This window comes from Ambystoma mexicanum, chromosome 7p (genome assembly GCF_040938575.1).
Source record: "Ambystoma mexicanum isolate Mex_15411 chromosome 7p, UKY_AmexF1_1, whole genome shotgun sequence".
In the NCBI taxonomy this organism is placed as follows: Eukaryota; Metazoa; Chordata; class Amphibia; order Caudata; family Ambystomatidae; genus Ambystoma; species Ambystoma mexicanum.
This window is the reverse complement of record NC_090939.1, coordinates 897,966,084-897,981,454: the sequence shown is the minus strand read 5'-3', so window position 1 is coordinate 897,981,454 and position 15,371 is coordinate 897,966,084. Positions and strand designations below refer to the sequence as shown.

General features: G+C 43.3%; 1 protein-coding gene across 13 annotated transcripts in view; it reads right to left on the bottom strand.

The window, feature by feature from the left end:
- Nucleotides 1–15,371, bottom strand: part of MCF2L (MCF.2 cell line derived transforming sequence like) — an 892,749-nt gene that overhangs the window by 59,664 nt on the left and 817,714 nt on the right. For 10 of the 13 annotated variants that reach the window (XM_069637167.1, XM_069637165.1, XM_069637161.1 and 7 more), the window contains 3 exons: nucleotides 14,963–15,084; nucleotides 13,729–13,821; nucleotides 10,051–10,128 (listed from right to left, as the gene is read on the bottom strand). In XM_069637167.1, the coding sequence (XP_069493268.1) occupies nucleotides 10,051–10,128; nucleotides 13,729–13,821; nucleotides 14,963–15,084 (293 nt within the window). The remainder of the gene's footprint in view (nucleotides 1–10,050; nucleotides 10,129–13,728; nucleotides 13,822–14,962; nucleotides 15,085–15,371) is intronic. The other 3 variants (XM_069637159.1, XM_069637160.1, XM_069637162.1) reach the window with 2 other exon arrangements.

The following is a 15,371-nucleotide window of genomic DNA, read 5'->3' as shown; positions in this document are numbered from 1 at the left end:
AGGTCTGCCGACTGACCTGGGTTCCATGTCATTTCATTGCAGGATATTTTTTTGCAGGGTTTTTACTGTGAATTTTTTAAGGAAAATCCCATCAAATTTTTTTTTACATTCTTTTTGGGGGGTCTCTCCCAACCCCCCCATTCCCATTCAGTTTGATCGATTCCCAAATACCAACATCTCATAAATAATATTCTTACCCCCCCAAAAAAAGATTTGATGGTTTTTTTTCGTGAAAAAATGTGTGGTAAAAAAAACCCACGAAAAAACGTCCCGCAATGAAAGGACGTTGTACCCATTTTATCTCCTTCTTGGCCCGGTTTCTGGGTTTCCACTTACTCTCCAACCCCCTTCATTCTCTGAAGCTTCTCGTTTGCCTCTTTACACCAATTCATGTAAATTCTCTTCTTCACCTCTTGTCCCTCTTTCTCCAGAGTAGCTCTACCTATCCATGGGGGAAATATTTTACTATGCATCTTTCCAGTCCCTCGTGTCCTAATCTCCTTTCTTTATGATCTCCACAAACTTCTCGCCTTTCTTCTGTGCCTGTATGGCCTTTATTTTTCTGCTTTCGTACCCCCCTCCTTTTCTGTACCTCCTTGTCGCCTACACAAAATTATTTTTGGATTTCTTTTCTCCATTCAGCTTTCACTCTCTGGATATTAGCGTCTCCCTCCTTGTGGCACTGTAATTGAGTCTTTCCACAGTCCCTCTTTCTCGTTGTCTGGCCTCCAACTTCTCCTTAACAACCTTGAATACCTAGCTCTCTTCAGCAGTCCTTACACTTTCTTGCCAAAGTCAGCCTTTACTCCTTTGGTGTTCTTTTCCCACCGGCTTCTTGTCATTCTTCCTTCTGGTATTTTTATTCTAAAACGTTACCACTTTTAAGCAAAGCCTGTTTCCACCCAGTTGCCCTTTCTTTTCTGCCCTCTGTATTAGCCAAGCAACTAGTTCTACCTCTCAGTGTCAGAACCTCCTTGCGTTTCAACGCTCTTCTTTTTATTTCCCTTTGGTCCTATAAACAAACTATTTTATCCCACTCATTCCCACTTACTCCTTTGTCAATTTATCTCCTAAATTGGGGGTCCTTTCCAACCTTTTCACTTTCACGTTGAGCCCTGACATTCCCATGCTCCTCTGCCACACTTTCATTTACTTATGGGGCCTACTTGCACCTTTTACTATGTATTTCCGCAATATTGCATCTGGGTGCCTTTTCTCTCCTCCTTCTTCCTTTTCCCTAGTCTGTTTTCATTCCGAGTGCCAGCAGGCCCCTCGGTGCCACTGCTCCTCCACACTTGCCACTTCTTTCTTCCCTTCTTTAAATCCCTTTCTCTCTCACCTGATGTTTCCTTCTCGCTTTCTCATGCCTGATCACAGACACTCTTTGGGGTTTCTTCCATTCCGCAGCACAGTCTGTTGCATGCCTGCAGTTTCTCAGGTTTCCCAATAGTGCAAACCTACCTATTAAGCAACATAGGCTGTAATGCCTTAGTATGCCCACAATACTTGCTTCCTGAAGTGGCTATGTTTGGTAGGTACAATTAGAAATAGACAGTACCAGATGGTTTTAACCTGACAGTTGGTCTTTCTGCTTGTTCCACAAATATAAGGGTTACACAGTGTTGCTCTGAAAGCACTTGTGTGTTTAGTCTAAGTCAGATTGTAGCAGCACTATAAACAGCAATGACATTTTAAGACGTGCAAGATAAAAATGCACAAGATGTGTTTCAACCGATCTTCTTGCTCCAGTTACAAATCCACCACAAGGGAGAAGAACAAATGACTTGGTAATGCTCTTTCTGATGGATGCAGCAAAGAAGCCCAGGAGAGAGCTGGCTAGCCCAATGGCTGGTGCGGGGACATGTCTGAGGGCTCAAAGTGCAGATCCTCGAGCAGGGGTCGAGACTGGTTGTTTCCACTGGTCCAGAAGCCAAAGCACTAACAAAGGTCTTCTTGAGATCAGGCAGGGGAGAAGGGCTTCACCAGGACAGCACTGGTGTTGATGTTGGTCAGATGCAGGGGGCATCAACTGACAGCTTTGTAGAGTACTTGGCTCCAACGATGATCTGTCGAATGGCTGAACGAGTCGTTCTTTTATCCATATCCAAGATTTAGACTGGGAGCATTCCCAATCCCACCAATGGTAAGGATCTGCACCATTCAACCAGGCAGTGGCTAGCCAATCATGGGCAGCCACTGGCTACAGCATCCGCCCAGCAACAGACATTCAGCACCCGATTGTGTAATGGGACCAAACAGTCCCAGCCCCCACATCCAGGCTCAAACACAAACTACCCCTTTAGGAAAAGATTACATCATCTATGCAGTAAACGTCTTTCTTAACACCTCTTCATATGAAGTCAAAGGAGTTGCGATGACTGAAACCATCCTCTCGGGCGATATGAAAGGTGTCCCCTGAATGTCGTCATCTAATCCGCGATAAGCTCGAGATAAGACATCTGCCTTGGTATTTTGCCTGCCTGGTTTGAATATAACAAGGAAATCTAACTGCGAAAAGAAATGAATCCGACTATTCTGTTGATTCATGGTCAGAGCGTTTTAAGAACCCTAGGTTAAGATGATCCATATACACTTTGATGATGTGTCTGGCTCCTTCCAGAAAATGACTCCAATTTAGGAAAGCAACCTTTATGGCCAACAACTCCTTCTCGAAAGTGGTGTAATTTCACTCAGCAGGATTTAGAGTCCGCGAGTAATAGGCAAGAGGATGTGAATACTTCGTCTTGGAGTCTTTTTGTAAATGTATTGCTTCCAAAGCATAGTTGGAGGCATCAGTTTCCACAAAATAGGGTAGACTTGGATCTGGTTACTGGAGGAATGAAGCTGTGGTAAACATGGTCTTGAGAGTCTTAAATGCATGGTCTGTGTCTTGATTCCAGAAGAAAGGTACGTCTTACTTTAACATGCGTGTTAAGGGGATAAGTATTTATGAATATCTGTGAATGAACCTGCAGTAGAAATTAAAAAACCTAGGAACCAATGTAATGCTTTTATGGTAGCGGGTACTGACCAATCTAATATGGCAGAGATATTCTTTGGGTCCATTTCAATACACCCGGTTGTTAACACATAACCCAAGTAGGTGATCTTTTGTTTGTGGAACTTGAGTTTTCGCATAAAGACAGTGTCTACGCAGTCTGAGAAGGATCTCCTTTACATGTGTTATATGTTGTTCATAAGAAGGTGAGAAGATCAGAATGTCATCTAAATAGAGGATGACAAAAACGTTCAGAAGGTCACTAAAGATATTGTTAAGGAAGTGCTGAAATACTGTGGGGGGCATTACAAAGCCCAAAAGGCATGCCAAGGTACTCAAAATGTCAACCTGGTTCGGAAGGCTGGTTTCCACTCATCTTCTTGTGCCATTCGAACCAGGTAATATGCACCCTTCAAGTCAAGTTTTGTGTAAATATGACTGTCCTTAGCCTGATAGTGGTTCTTGATGGTGACTGAATTTAGTTGTCTATAATAGATAAAAGGTTCAAGCTTTATTTCGTATTTCGTCTTTCTTGGGAATAAAAAACAGATGTAGAATGTCGAATAAACCGCTTTCTCAAATTGTCATCAATGTATTGTTTTAACTCAAGGTTCTCTTTTTCAGAGAGCGCATATGAGCGTCTATATGGAATTTTGGAATCGGATACAGTTTGGTTCGACAGTCATATTCCCTGTGTGGGGTAAATTTGTCGGCCTCTCTGGGGTCAAACACAACAGAGAAATCAAGGCATTCAGAAGGGTGTTGAAGAGGTACTACTAATGCTTGTTGTGGTGTTGAGGAGAGAGGCAGCAACTTCCGGAACTTTGAATACTTAGGGGAACATATGGATTCAAGGCCTGGGTACAAGAGGACGGACATTGACTTCCTTGGAAGGTGAGTTTTTGCTCTTTCCAATTGATTAAAGGGTTGTGGTGACTCAACCAGGGAATAACTAGGATAACCTGGAAATGGGGTGCAGCAATAGCATCAAAAGATATACATTCATGATGATATAGCACAAGCCATTAGGATAGTATGTGTGTGCAAGGTAAGTGGTCCTGAAATTAATGGTGAACCATCCACAGACATGATAGGTTCATTCTTGTCTTTGGATCTCAAATGTACCTGCTGACAATGCACAAAAAAGCCAGATCAATAAAGTTTCCTGTGGCACCGCTGTCTATTAAAGAGATAACCCTTCCCCCTCTTCTTTATTCGAAGAGGAGATTCACAGACAAATAAATGGCTAGAATGACTAGGGGTCACTGTTATTACATCCTTTGGGGAATACTGTAGAGGATCACAGGGCCGAAGATTCCCTATTACGTAAAGGTGATATCGTTGCCCATTGTCTGGGAAGGTCTTCGGGACATAACTAGACCGAATGGCCAGAATCACCACAATAGAAGACGAGTTTGAATTTCCGTCTTCACTCTCGTTCTCCAGATGAAAGAGGACAGTAGGTGCTACCTAGTTGCATTGGCTGAGGGTCATTAACAGAGGGCAATTCCTTATCTCAGGACAGGAAAAAAATGGGTCTACAAGTTTCTCATCTTTTTCTTTTACCCTTTTGATCGTTGGCCCACTGGTCTAAACGGATAACTATAGTGATATACTCTGAAAGAGATTCAGGAAGAGTGACTACTTGGCATAAGGCGTCCTTTAATTCTTCATGAAGCCCTTTATTGAAAATCGTGAGTTGGCCATCCTCAGGCCATTCCATTTGGTAAACTCGTCCATGGAAATGGGCTATATAAGTTAGTAAAGCTATGTTCTCCTGCCTGATGTATTGGGCTGCATAGTGTGTGTCAAACATAGCTTGTAAGGCTTCCAGAAAAATATTGTAATTGGTTAGTAAGGGACTACTGGTGCTCATCAGTGGTGTCACCCAAGAGAGAACCGTTTTCCCCAGATTAAACAAAACAAAGGCTACTTTAGCCTGATCAGAGGCATAGTGTTGGGGTTTGTTTAGGTAGTGAACACAACATTGCGTCAAAAAGGGTTTGAAATGCTTTGGATTGCCCCATATTTTGTTGGCATGGAAGGTGAAAGGATATTGGGCACTACCCCCCTGGACCAGTTAGGGTAGCATGAGCGAGGATAGGTCACTATGTATTTGGGAAATGGACCCTCCCGATCCGGAGGAGGTGGCTTCTCCGACCCCTGCTCAAAAAAACGTTCTTTAACAAGACTTTATACCGTCTTTTGCAGGACGGGCATAGACTGGAACAGGACTGCATTTTCCTGGCAGGATGTTACGACTTCTCCCTGTAGCTTATGTACAGTCACAGCTAAGTCTTGTAGTATTGCGTCCATGACTCAGGAGAACCCAGGTTATCCCAAGATGCATTTGATTACAAAGATAAGGCTTAAATAACAGATCAGACATACAAACAAATAGCTTTCCATATTGGTTTTAAATGAGATCTCTAGCAAATATCAATACCTGTAAACAGACTGCTATCCTCCTTTAGACTAACTCCAATAGGTCCCAAGAGAAGCAGGTAACTAACAACTACTACTAAATACCCAATTCCCTGACACTAACCTCCTTCCTGGATCCATGGAACACGACCGTTGCGAGAATGCAAGTTTGTTGTCTCTCACATTTATATAAAGGCTCATTCATGTGACGGCAGGAGAGCGCCATGGCAGGCAGGAGCACAATCTTACGGTCAGAGTAAAGCACCCTATCGCGTGGCTACGCTCTGTCAATTCTCTGAGAGACAACGGCCTGAAGACGTCATCTTCCAAAAATATGGTGCCTCCTGGAAGCTGACATGGGCCAGGGGACCTGGTATGCCCGTAGAAACGGGCTTGCTGTGTTAGGACTCGGGTGCCGCCGCGCCCGCATTCCCGCTGTGTGTGGATTCGGGAGCAGCAGTGCCCGAATCCTAACTGTCAGGATGATTCTGCATTAATCCACAAAAACACTTTAGTGGTTCAATATCCCACAAAAATCAGTTTACTGGTTCTTCAACTTCAAGATTTGTAACCACACCAAAGTACTTCAATGGCTTCAACCTGGTCTACTCACCTGATAAGCCTACTAAGACAAAGCTCGCTGCTCTGGTGTACTCTCCTGCCAGAACAGATCAAAATACTACAACGCTCTCTGACCTGGCGCCCGCTCCAGCCAGGCCAGATTAAACTACTACTTGCAAGTACTTCTGTCGTGAAGTATAAGAAACAAGAACCATACTTGTGCTGTTTGTTATACCTGTGTGATGTCCACACTCTTCAGGTCATTCTCTACTCCTTCTGAATGTCTTCTTTCAGAAGGGCAGCCTTCCTGCCACTCTTGTTTCTCCCCTTTCGCACTAAACAAAAGCTGATAAGGTTTCTGTTTCACTTTCACACTTCTTTGGCTTTGGCAATGTGGGTTTACGCCATTTTCTCTTGGGATGGCCTTTTCATATGGGCAATAGTTTTTACCAACACTGACATTCTCAACTGCCTTCTTTTGAATTGGCCAATTCAGGTTCATTCTTAATTGCCTGGCTATATTTCTCTTTTGGCTTTGGCATTGATGGTTTGTCTTTTCTTCTATGGATATTGCCCTTTCTTGTTGCTGGATCTTATGCCCCACAATGTCATAATCAGACTCTCCTGGTATGATAATCAAGTTCTTATTCTGCCATCTGTGCCTTTTTAAATCAGCTTGGTTCACAACAGAAGAATTATCTTGCTTTACATTCGTTCAGTATTGAAAAGGATTCCTCCAAATTAACGTTACTTTGTTTATCTAATTTCTGAGGTTCAGATCCCTAGACTTGGTCAGCGCGCGGTTACGGAGTGCTTCGGGTTCACAATCTAACAGTGAACTCACCAGATCTGGCATGCGCGTCTGTTCGCCTCGCTGCCTCCAGGTCTTCTGCTTCAGTTTCCCTGTGCGGCCCGGCAACCTCTCCTTCGCATCTGTCAATATCAGAGCTCTCCTGGCTCCCACAGCTATCCGGAGCTCGCTTGCAACCGGTGCTCGTCTAACAGCGGGAAACACTGCTAAATGGAGCTCTTTCCGCTGCGTGCCCTCTTACAGCTGCACATTCGAGCAAAGGAGACCCCCTCAGGACCGGCAATCAATTTATACAACACTGTGGTCCCGGCTCACATCTGACTTCTGCTGCCATAGAGAGATAGGAAAACTACTCCGCCTTCTGCTACTGCGCTTATTCTTCATGGCCTGCACCTGAGGGGGCCTTTTATAACTTCCACTCCTCCTCTGGTGTCGGTCATTATTCCTAAATGACTGCAACTTGCAGTCTTGTGCCTCTGCAGTCCTCTTCTTTATCCCAGGATTTGGGGAATTATGGGACTTGAATTCCACAACGTTAAATTATTTATTGCACATTGGTCAGCACAGGCTGAAGGTATAGCTTGCTCAATAAGGCTTTTTCCTATGGCACCTAGGCTGTAACCTTGATTAACAGACTGAATGCATAATCTTATATACTGCTTTAATGAAGAAAACAAATTAGTTTTCTAATTTAGGCATCAACAATGAAAGAAATCAGAGCTATATACATTACACCCTCATATGTTAGCGGCAGACACAGGGAGATCCTGCATTCACCACCTGCGGCCCTACAGAAGATCAGTGTAAGAGAGTGTGTCCCAGCAGCTACTGTGACCGTGAGCAGCATTGCAGATTGGGTATCATGAGGGTCATGTGCTCAAAACCATACTTCCATCTAGAGCACTCTGCATGCGTTTCAATCAGAGTATGGCAGGCCCAGTAAGGGATTGGGGACTGCAACTTGCTGCCCTTCAGATGATGGGGCTGTGTGTGCACCCCCGCGACAGTTCAACAGTGATCAGCATTGAGGATCAGGCACTGACTGTCATGTGACACAGGACCTATGTATTTTTCTGATGCAGAGAGTCTAAGTCCATCAGACGACTGACAAAGGGTGTTCGACAAGGGTATTGCCTATTTGTTGGTCACCCCACTATGCTGAAAATCCACAATGGTGGCAGAGATCTTACAAGGTTCTGCCCCTCCTGTAAGTACTTCCATGTGAACCATCCCGATGGCTTCTCCATCTCCTATGTTGCAACTGCGATGGCACCCTATATGAATGCCATATAGGGTGCCCATGAATGAACCATGAACATGATTTTCAGACCCGGGCCCCACCAAAGTGCTTTATAGACTTACCGCCCACAGCCCCACACTTCAAGCATCAACTCATGAAACCTGCGACCGATCCATCCTGATGTATCCTCATGCGGAGGAGCACTGTGGTCATGCACCGCAGATCTTCAACACTAATCTAGCCCCCAAGGTGTTCAACATCTTTCTACCCTACTTATCCCCCCTGTCTTATTTGTTATGCCAGGATCCTAAATGTAACCCCGGTCTCAGCTGTGACATCACCTAAACTTTACCCCTCTGGCTAAATGCTTCTCCCTTCGCTCCTCGAAGTCAGGATACTGAATACAGCTACCCAGCATAGCTGTAACAGCCCCTGACCTCCCTCCCCTAACCATACCCCCTCTCCCAGCACTTTGAATCAAGGATTGTATTGCAATTGAACATTTTACCAAGTCATAAAAAGAATATATATAGATATATCCTGCTCCCTTCCTAGGTCTGCTCCCTCACACTCGTTCTCTCCCTACCCACATTTTCCATCTTCACATGGAACAGAGTTTATATTACCATCTCCAATTTAAATACATGCATTGAGGACGGTACAGAGTTCAACAAAACAAAAAACAAAAGCTTTGAACAATATTTTGTTTTTATGCAGCCCTACAACAACCCATGCAATAAAACAGATGGAACCCTAAATTTAATTTCTCATGACAAACTGTGTGGAAAGAAAGGCAGCTAGGCAGAGAGAAGACCTAAACACAGGGAGTGCGGGATAGCACTGTGTCATGATGGCAGTAACACAAGCCCAGAACGGTATCCAGTGATAAGATTGCAGGAAATAATAAAGAATGAATTTACAAAGACAAAAGCATATTGCTAGAAATAACAGTGGATAAAAAAATACCTAAAAGCAGAAAAAATATAGAAATTAAGAAAAGAACACGTAATGATAGGGGTGGGTTTTAGGTGTATAAAAACAGATTTAGGTTAAAATTGGAATAAAGGGGAGGGAGACAAGGCGGGTTTAGGAGTAGGAGAGTTAAGAGGAGCTTGCGGGTCCGCCCTAAAATAAGTATGTTTGCAATGTGTACTGTAAAAGGCATTTCAACATTGTTTCATGCAATATTTATTACACTTTGTAATTGTAAGTCATTGTTATTTCTACAACAAAATCACAGTGAATTGCCCAGAACCATATGAGCAAAATATGTTCTATAGAATACTAGAAGAGTTCATATGCTAATGTTAGCAGAAGGGACTTCCGAAGTGGGCCGTACCAGGCTAAAAAGAACAGGCACAACTTACAGGCAAGCTATAGACTTCAATGTCAGTTAATGTTTAAAAATCATGTTTGTTGTCAATTTACTGAAGCAAATTGCCTGCATTTTCATCAAATGTATGCAGCTTCTTACTTTCAAGGAAGGTGATATTGGTCGAAATGTATATTTCCACAACAGACTGCAATTGTTTTACTTTTCTACACAAGTACGCTCCAACCTGATGAAAATCCAGTAGTCTGTACAGACTATAACAGGCAAACATTTGTAATAGTTTTCAATTTAGGTTGTGACATTTTGTCCAATTATTTATTCAACAATGGAAAGAATATATTGTAAATTACTGACCTTTAGCATGTTTTGGGGATGAGTCAAAAAGGCCCCCATTGCTAAGCTCCTGCCCTCCATCGTCGAACACACAGAGATCTCGCAGCACTTTCCAATATGAAGGTTTCATTTTTGACCCCATGATGTTATCCATGAATGCACAAAATCCTTTGTTTTGATCTTTTGGCCCCCTCCCTCCCACACACACACACATCCACATACATACATACACTGCATTTAGAAAACACCGACATATAAACATAAGCTTATTTTGACTGGCCTGCTATCTCACTGGGCCAAGAGCCTGTGCTTGGAAACTGGGAATGGTTACAAAAGATTTAAAACTCTACCTCTGAAACCAAAAGGTGTTGGGTCGCTCTTTACTTCATGGCGTTTAACTTTTTTGTCTGGACTTGTAGGAGAAGAAGCTGTAGAAGGAGGATGAGGCAAAAAGACAGAAGAGAGATATTGAAGCAATGGGAAAAATGATTAAGGATGAGCTGCAAATGAAATCCCTGGGAGTTAATGCTGGAGAGAACCTTCAAACCAATTCATGAAAATGATTGTGAAGATGGAAATACACATCTCAATAAACCCTACCACCTCCGAGAAACATTCCACAATCACAAAGGACCACCACATCTACAGAGTGCCTCATCTTTAGCTGAATTCATGTCCATGTGAATCCAAACGTCAAACTGTGAGTAGCCTGCAGCTTCCCAGTCAATAACAGTTCAGACCATCATCCTGTGGATAACGAGCCCCTGAACCTGACGGGTTTGCATATTTCATATATTTGCCAGAAACTCCATTCTTCTGCCAGACTGCAACCCAAGCGGAGCATCCAATTTAACAAGTGAGTACCCCAGCCTTTCTGGTTGAAGGGATGTTGCTCGGTTGGTGGCAGTCCTATTGCTTTTGGTTAACAGTCAATGGATGCACATTGGGGCGATGCCACCCACCCACTTCACTAAAACACAAGTGAAACCGCAAGACCAGACTGATTTTCTATAATATGTGTGCAATCATGGATGTAATAAGGGACTTCCCACATGTATCTGCCCAGCCAACACCTTATATGGAGTGTTTCCCCATGTCATTTTGTTAACCGAATCCACAAACCGCACACCAGGACAGGCTGTGTTGAGGCCTGCTGATTTTGAATGGGATGTACTTTGTAAAGAATGAGATTGACCTTCCAATTTGGATGAATGCATGCATGTGATTGTGCCTACGATAACTTGTGCAATACACCTATAAGTACTGTAGGCTCTATAACAGTACTTTGAAATTCACTGTAGGTTCAGCAGGACTTCAGAACATGGTGTTTGACTCAGCCTGGGTGCACACTTCCCTCCCACCAGTGCCAGCTTGCGATTCTGGATACCCTGTCATGTTCAGAGGCTGCATCTTTTCTTCAAATAGCCCAAAATAGAGATCACTATCAAAAATGGAAGCCTCTTGACCAGAAACCATGACCCATCATCAATGACCTGCACCTTCCGCTGACCAGCAAGTGGATTGGAAAACTCAAGGAGGAGAGACCAGCAGAACTTTGTAATCTCACACAGAGAATCTGCAGAGACACCTCAAAGCCAACGTTCAGCATTGGGTTGAGGTCTAGTCTCAATCTTCTACTGTGAAGTGAAATTCAACAGCACCCTAGCAACAAACCAAACATCAGCCAGAGAACCGTAATGGGAATCATGACCTGCTGCACCCTTAGAGTATTGAACTGAGTGGCCTTAACCACACTTCACCGAAAACTAACCTCTACTGTACCGTTGAGGATCCACTTTGGTGCCCACCAGTGTAGTCACCCCAACTGTACCTCTGGATAGTACAGATACTAGATGAATTGCTGCTGAAACAGACGACCCACCAGTACGACCTCAAACCATGACGGACTCTTCACTGTTCCGCTTGCCATTTCTTACCAAATGTGATATCGCCGACATTTTAAATGAAAGACGCTGGAAACTGCTATCACTGACTCCTGCTGCAAGGAACCTCAGAGAGACACTGAAACACTGCAAGTGCACTCATCCCTTTCTTGACAGACCTCAAGTCGTAGTAAAATCACATCATCAGGAGCATCTAAAGCGAACAACTGATTCTGCCCAAAGGACACCTTTTGCATATTAGTCCAATCAGAAGCAGCCTACATAAAGAGGTGAGGTAGGAGACCAGCATGTGCTACTAACATGTCCATTACTGTATCTGGTACAATCCATACACGTAACTTGCAACGCGTGGCTTGCTTGATTGACCACAATGATTCTAATGGAGGCAAGGAAGCTAAGGAGCATGTCAAACCTCTGCAGGCCACATGTTGAACCCATGAATAAGGGGGACCTCCGTCAGTACTAATAATGAAATGCGTTCACTTTTGGAAACGGGGCATGGGGAAATGCCCGGCAGTCCATCCACCTCATTTCCAGGTACAGCATGCCACAGCAATAGCTTTGTCCACCATTTTTAAAAGTTACATATTATACACTTTAGTAACTTGAACAGTGGCAGTACTTATTAAAAATGCATGCTTTTTATTAGTCTAGTAAACATTTTTTTAGACAAGGTGGCAAAGTGAGCAAGGAAAAGATATTGCAATTGGCAGGTTGCTATTTCGAATTTATATAACTAAAGATTGCTTCCGTAACAAAAACATCAAATCAAATCACAGGGGTGGCTAAAAAACTGAAATAATAACCACTGTATTTGTATTTTTGAAACTTTGAATTAACTGCTGTTACATGAGCTTTTGTGTCACAAATATAATATTTAGTATTTGGTCAAATACACAAGCCAGGTGGCAAGCAGACCCCTTTTCTGTACCAGAGAGCAAACATTTGGCAGCATAGGGATTCACTATAAAATGTTAAGGCATAATGTCAGGAGTGCCTTGGGCTGCCCTCATTAAATAGTTGCATGAAAAGCCAAGCATTTTCAAATGCCAATGCTATTATGGGTCAACAAATGTCCAATTATGTATTATAAGCAGATGTTCAGTCAACCTTAGTGGAGAATGCTTTTTCTGTTTTTGAGTCCTACATCTGGAGGTTCCTATGTCCAGAACGGTGCTTTGCCCTTCTGAAACTATACTGGTCCCCTCTCACTGCTTCCATCATTTAATGTCTTTCATCCAATAAAGACAATCATCACAAAATCGACAATTAATGTCGAAGAGATGGTTCACGCACTGAGGATGTTCCAATTTCAAAACAAGAATACTTTTTTGCTTCTCACAGCAACCAGCCAAGCAATTGGTCAGAGAAAAAGGCTCCAACTCAGCCTGTCGCTCAACATTCTTCGCCCGCACTGTACATGGCATCCTGGATGCAAGCCTGGCTAAAGCAGTACGTGGGTGTTGGCCCTGTCTCCCACAATCACGACGGCAATGCTGCTCTAACAATCCAACAAGATTTGAATCAACAAAATCCACAGGTGCAAAAACAGCTGCCATAAAAGCAATAGCAAGCATGCTTCAGGGAAATGGAAATGTACACTACTTGGCTGAGAGGTCAATGACTAGGTAGAAATGGTTGCAGAAGAAGAGCTCACAAAGAGTTCGGAGGAATACAGTTTACAATTTTCCAGAATGATTCTCTCCAGGCTAACTCCCAGATAATAGGGTTAACAGAGACACATAAAAGGACGAACAAGTCGTTACTTTTAGTCTTCCAAGTGTAGTAAACAATTCCACTAGACAAATAGTGTGGACTAGGAGAGGAGGGCAACCGGACAATTTAGCATTGGTGTATCAGGCAAAAATTTAAGGATAGGTAACAGTTTTCCTTTGGAACATATAAAGGATGATGATAAAACACGACCTTCTGGCATGATTATGTTCACATTTGTTCCCTGGGTAAACAAGGTCATTGCCAGAAGACAAGTGCCAACCATACTACCAAAAGCAGGGCAATTGTACCAGAAATCCAGTCCACTTCCTACCATTAAAGACGTCCTGAGAAATACAATAAAACGCAACTTGTGAGACGGGATGAATAAAGAGGCTGGGTGAAATTTACCTTTTGGAATTTTGAGGTTAGTAAAGCCCTGTATTGTAAAGCGCTTTTTTGACAGTGCAGAGCATTCCGAGGTAGCACTAACAGCAGTGTCATCTAGAAAGAAAGACAGAGAGAAAGGGGAAGAACTGAAAGTGCAGATGGCCATTTAAGCATTAGGTAAAGTGCAGTAGCAAGGTGGATACAGAAAAAGCAGCAGGAGGCCCGGGGGACCCAGGACATGCAAGAGCAGCCAGTACAGTAGTTCGGCATGGCCGTGCTGAACAGTGATTTTTCTTTAATAAGGATGGCAACGCAAAGTTAAGCCATTTGAAGGGGGTTGCAACTGTATTAAGAAATAGAATACATAAAGGCGGGTAAAGGTTTTTGTAAAGACACCAAATATCCTTAACGGAGACCAGAATAATGTATCAATGGCTGATGTACCTTGTTGGAAGATAGAAATATTTCACAGGAATAAGGGCAGTTTCATCTTTCAATCTTGGTCCTGCTCAGTAATCTTGCCTATGGATATGATTTCCCACAGAGCAAAACAAAGTGGAAAGGTACACAATAGGGGTCATTACGAGGTTGCAGGTAGTACTGGCAGCTTACCGGCAATCTCAGCTTACCCTTTCCACCACCTAATTTCCCGGTATTACCAGGATTTTATGGGGCGTTGGCGGAACAGTAAGTTCCCATTCCCATGGAGTCTGAAAGGACTCCATGGGAATGGGAACACTAAAGCACCGGCACCATTGTTAACGGTGCAGGTGCTTCAGTGATTTATCTGACGCTAGGCGCCTGAACTACCGGCTAGCCAGGCCTGCCGGGTGTTCACTTCCAGTAGACTGAGTAATCCGGTCAGTAAAAAATGCCAGAGCCGGTATTACCGGCCGTTTTACCAGCATTTTGTCCGGACCGGTGTACACATAAGGAGACCCAATGTCTTTCACAGCAATTATTTTCATCAATGCATTATCTCAATGACCCAAGTTCCACTGCACCCCAAGCAGGTGCCACTCCAGGTCAGCAGCATTGATTGCAAGATAAGCTCCCAGACGCTGCAGCAGAGTGTTGCTTTAACTGCTAAACCCAGATCAAACCAGTATGATTGAAAAACGAAATTGGCACAGATAAGTCCCAGCGATAAGTCACAATGCTTCAACTTTACCTGAACTGACAACTAAACATTTACTAGCACAGGTTTTCACTCCTCACGCTTAATATTACTCATCAAGAGGGACGTGGGACTCACCTTTGCCATTTTCTGGGTACTTTGGTAAAGCTGTTGGGGTGACATTTACATCCTGGTAGAGGTTCGGCTCAGTTTTCCTCTCTTCCAGTTTTTTCATGTTCCTGGATTGACTTCTGAGCGGACTGTTAGGAATGGTGCAAAAAATAGAACAAATGCAATGTTAAATGTATGTTAAATACACTTCCACAAATAGATCAGTTTGACTATTCAATAATCTGCATGCCATGTTTGAAGAGACAATTTATACCTTGAAGTGATGGCCTTTCATATGATTAGGTCAACAGTCTCTGCAGGAGTCAAGCATTACCAATGTCCACCTCCACAATGCAAGGACTAACAATTAATGTTAAGACTACAATTATTTCAGATAAAGAATTTGAGAGGCCCAGGCATCACAAAAGTGGGTGCC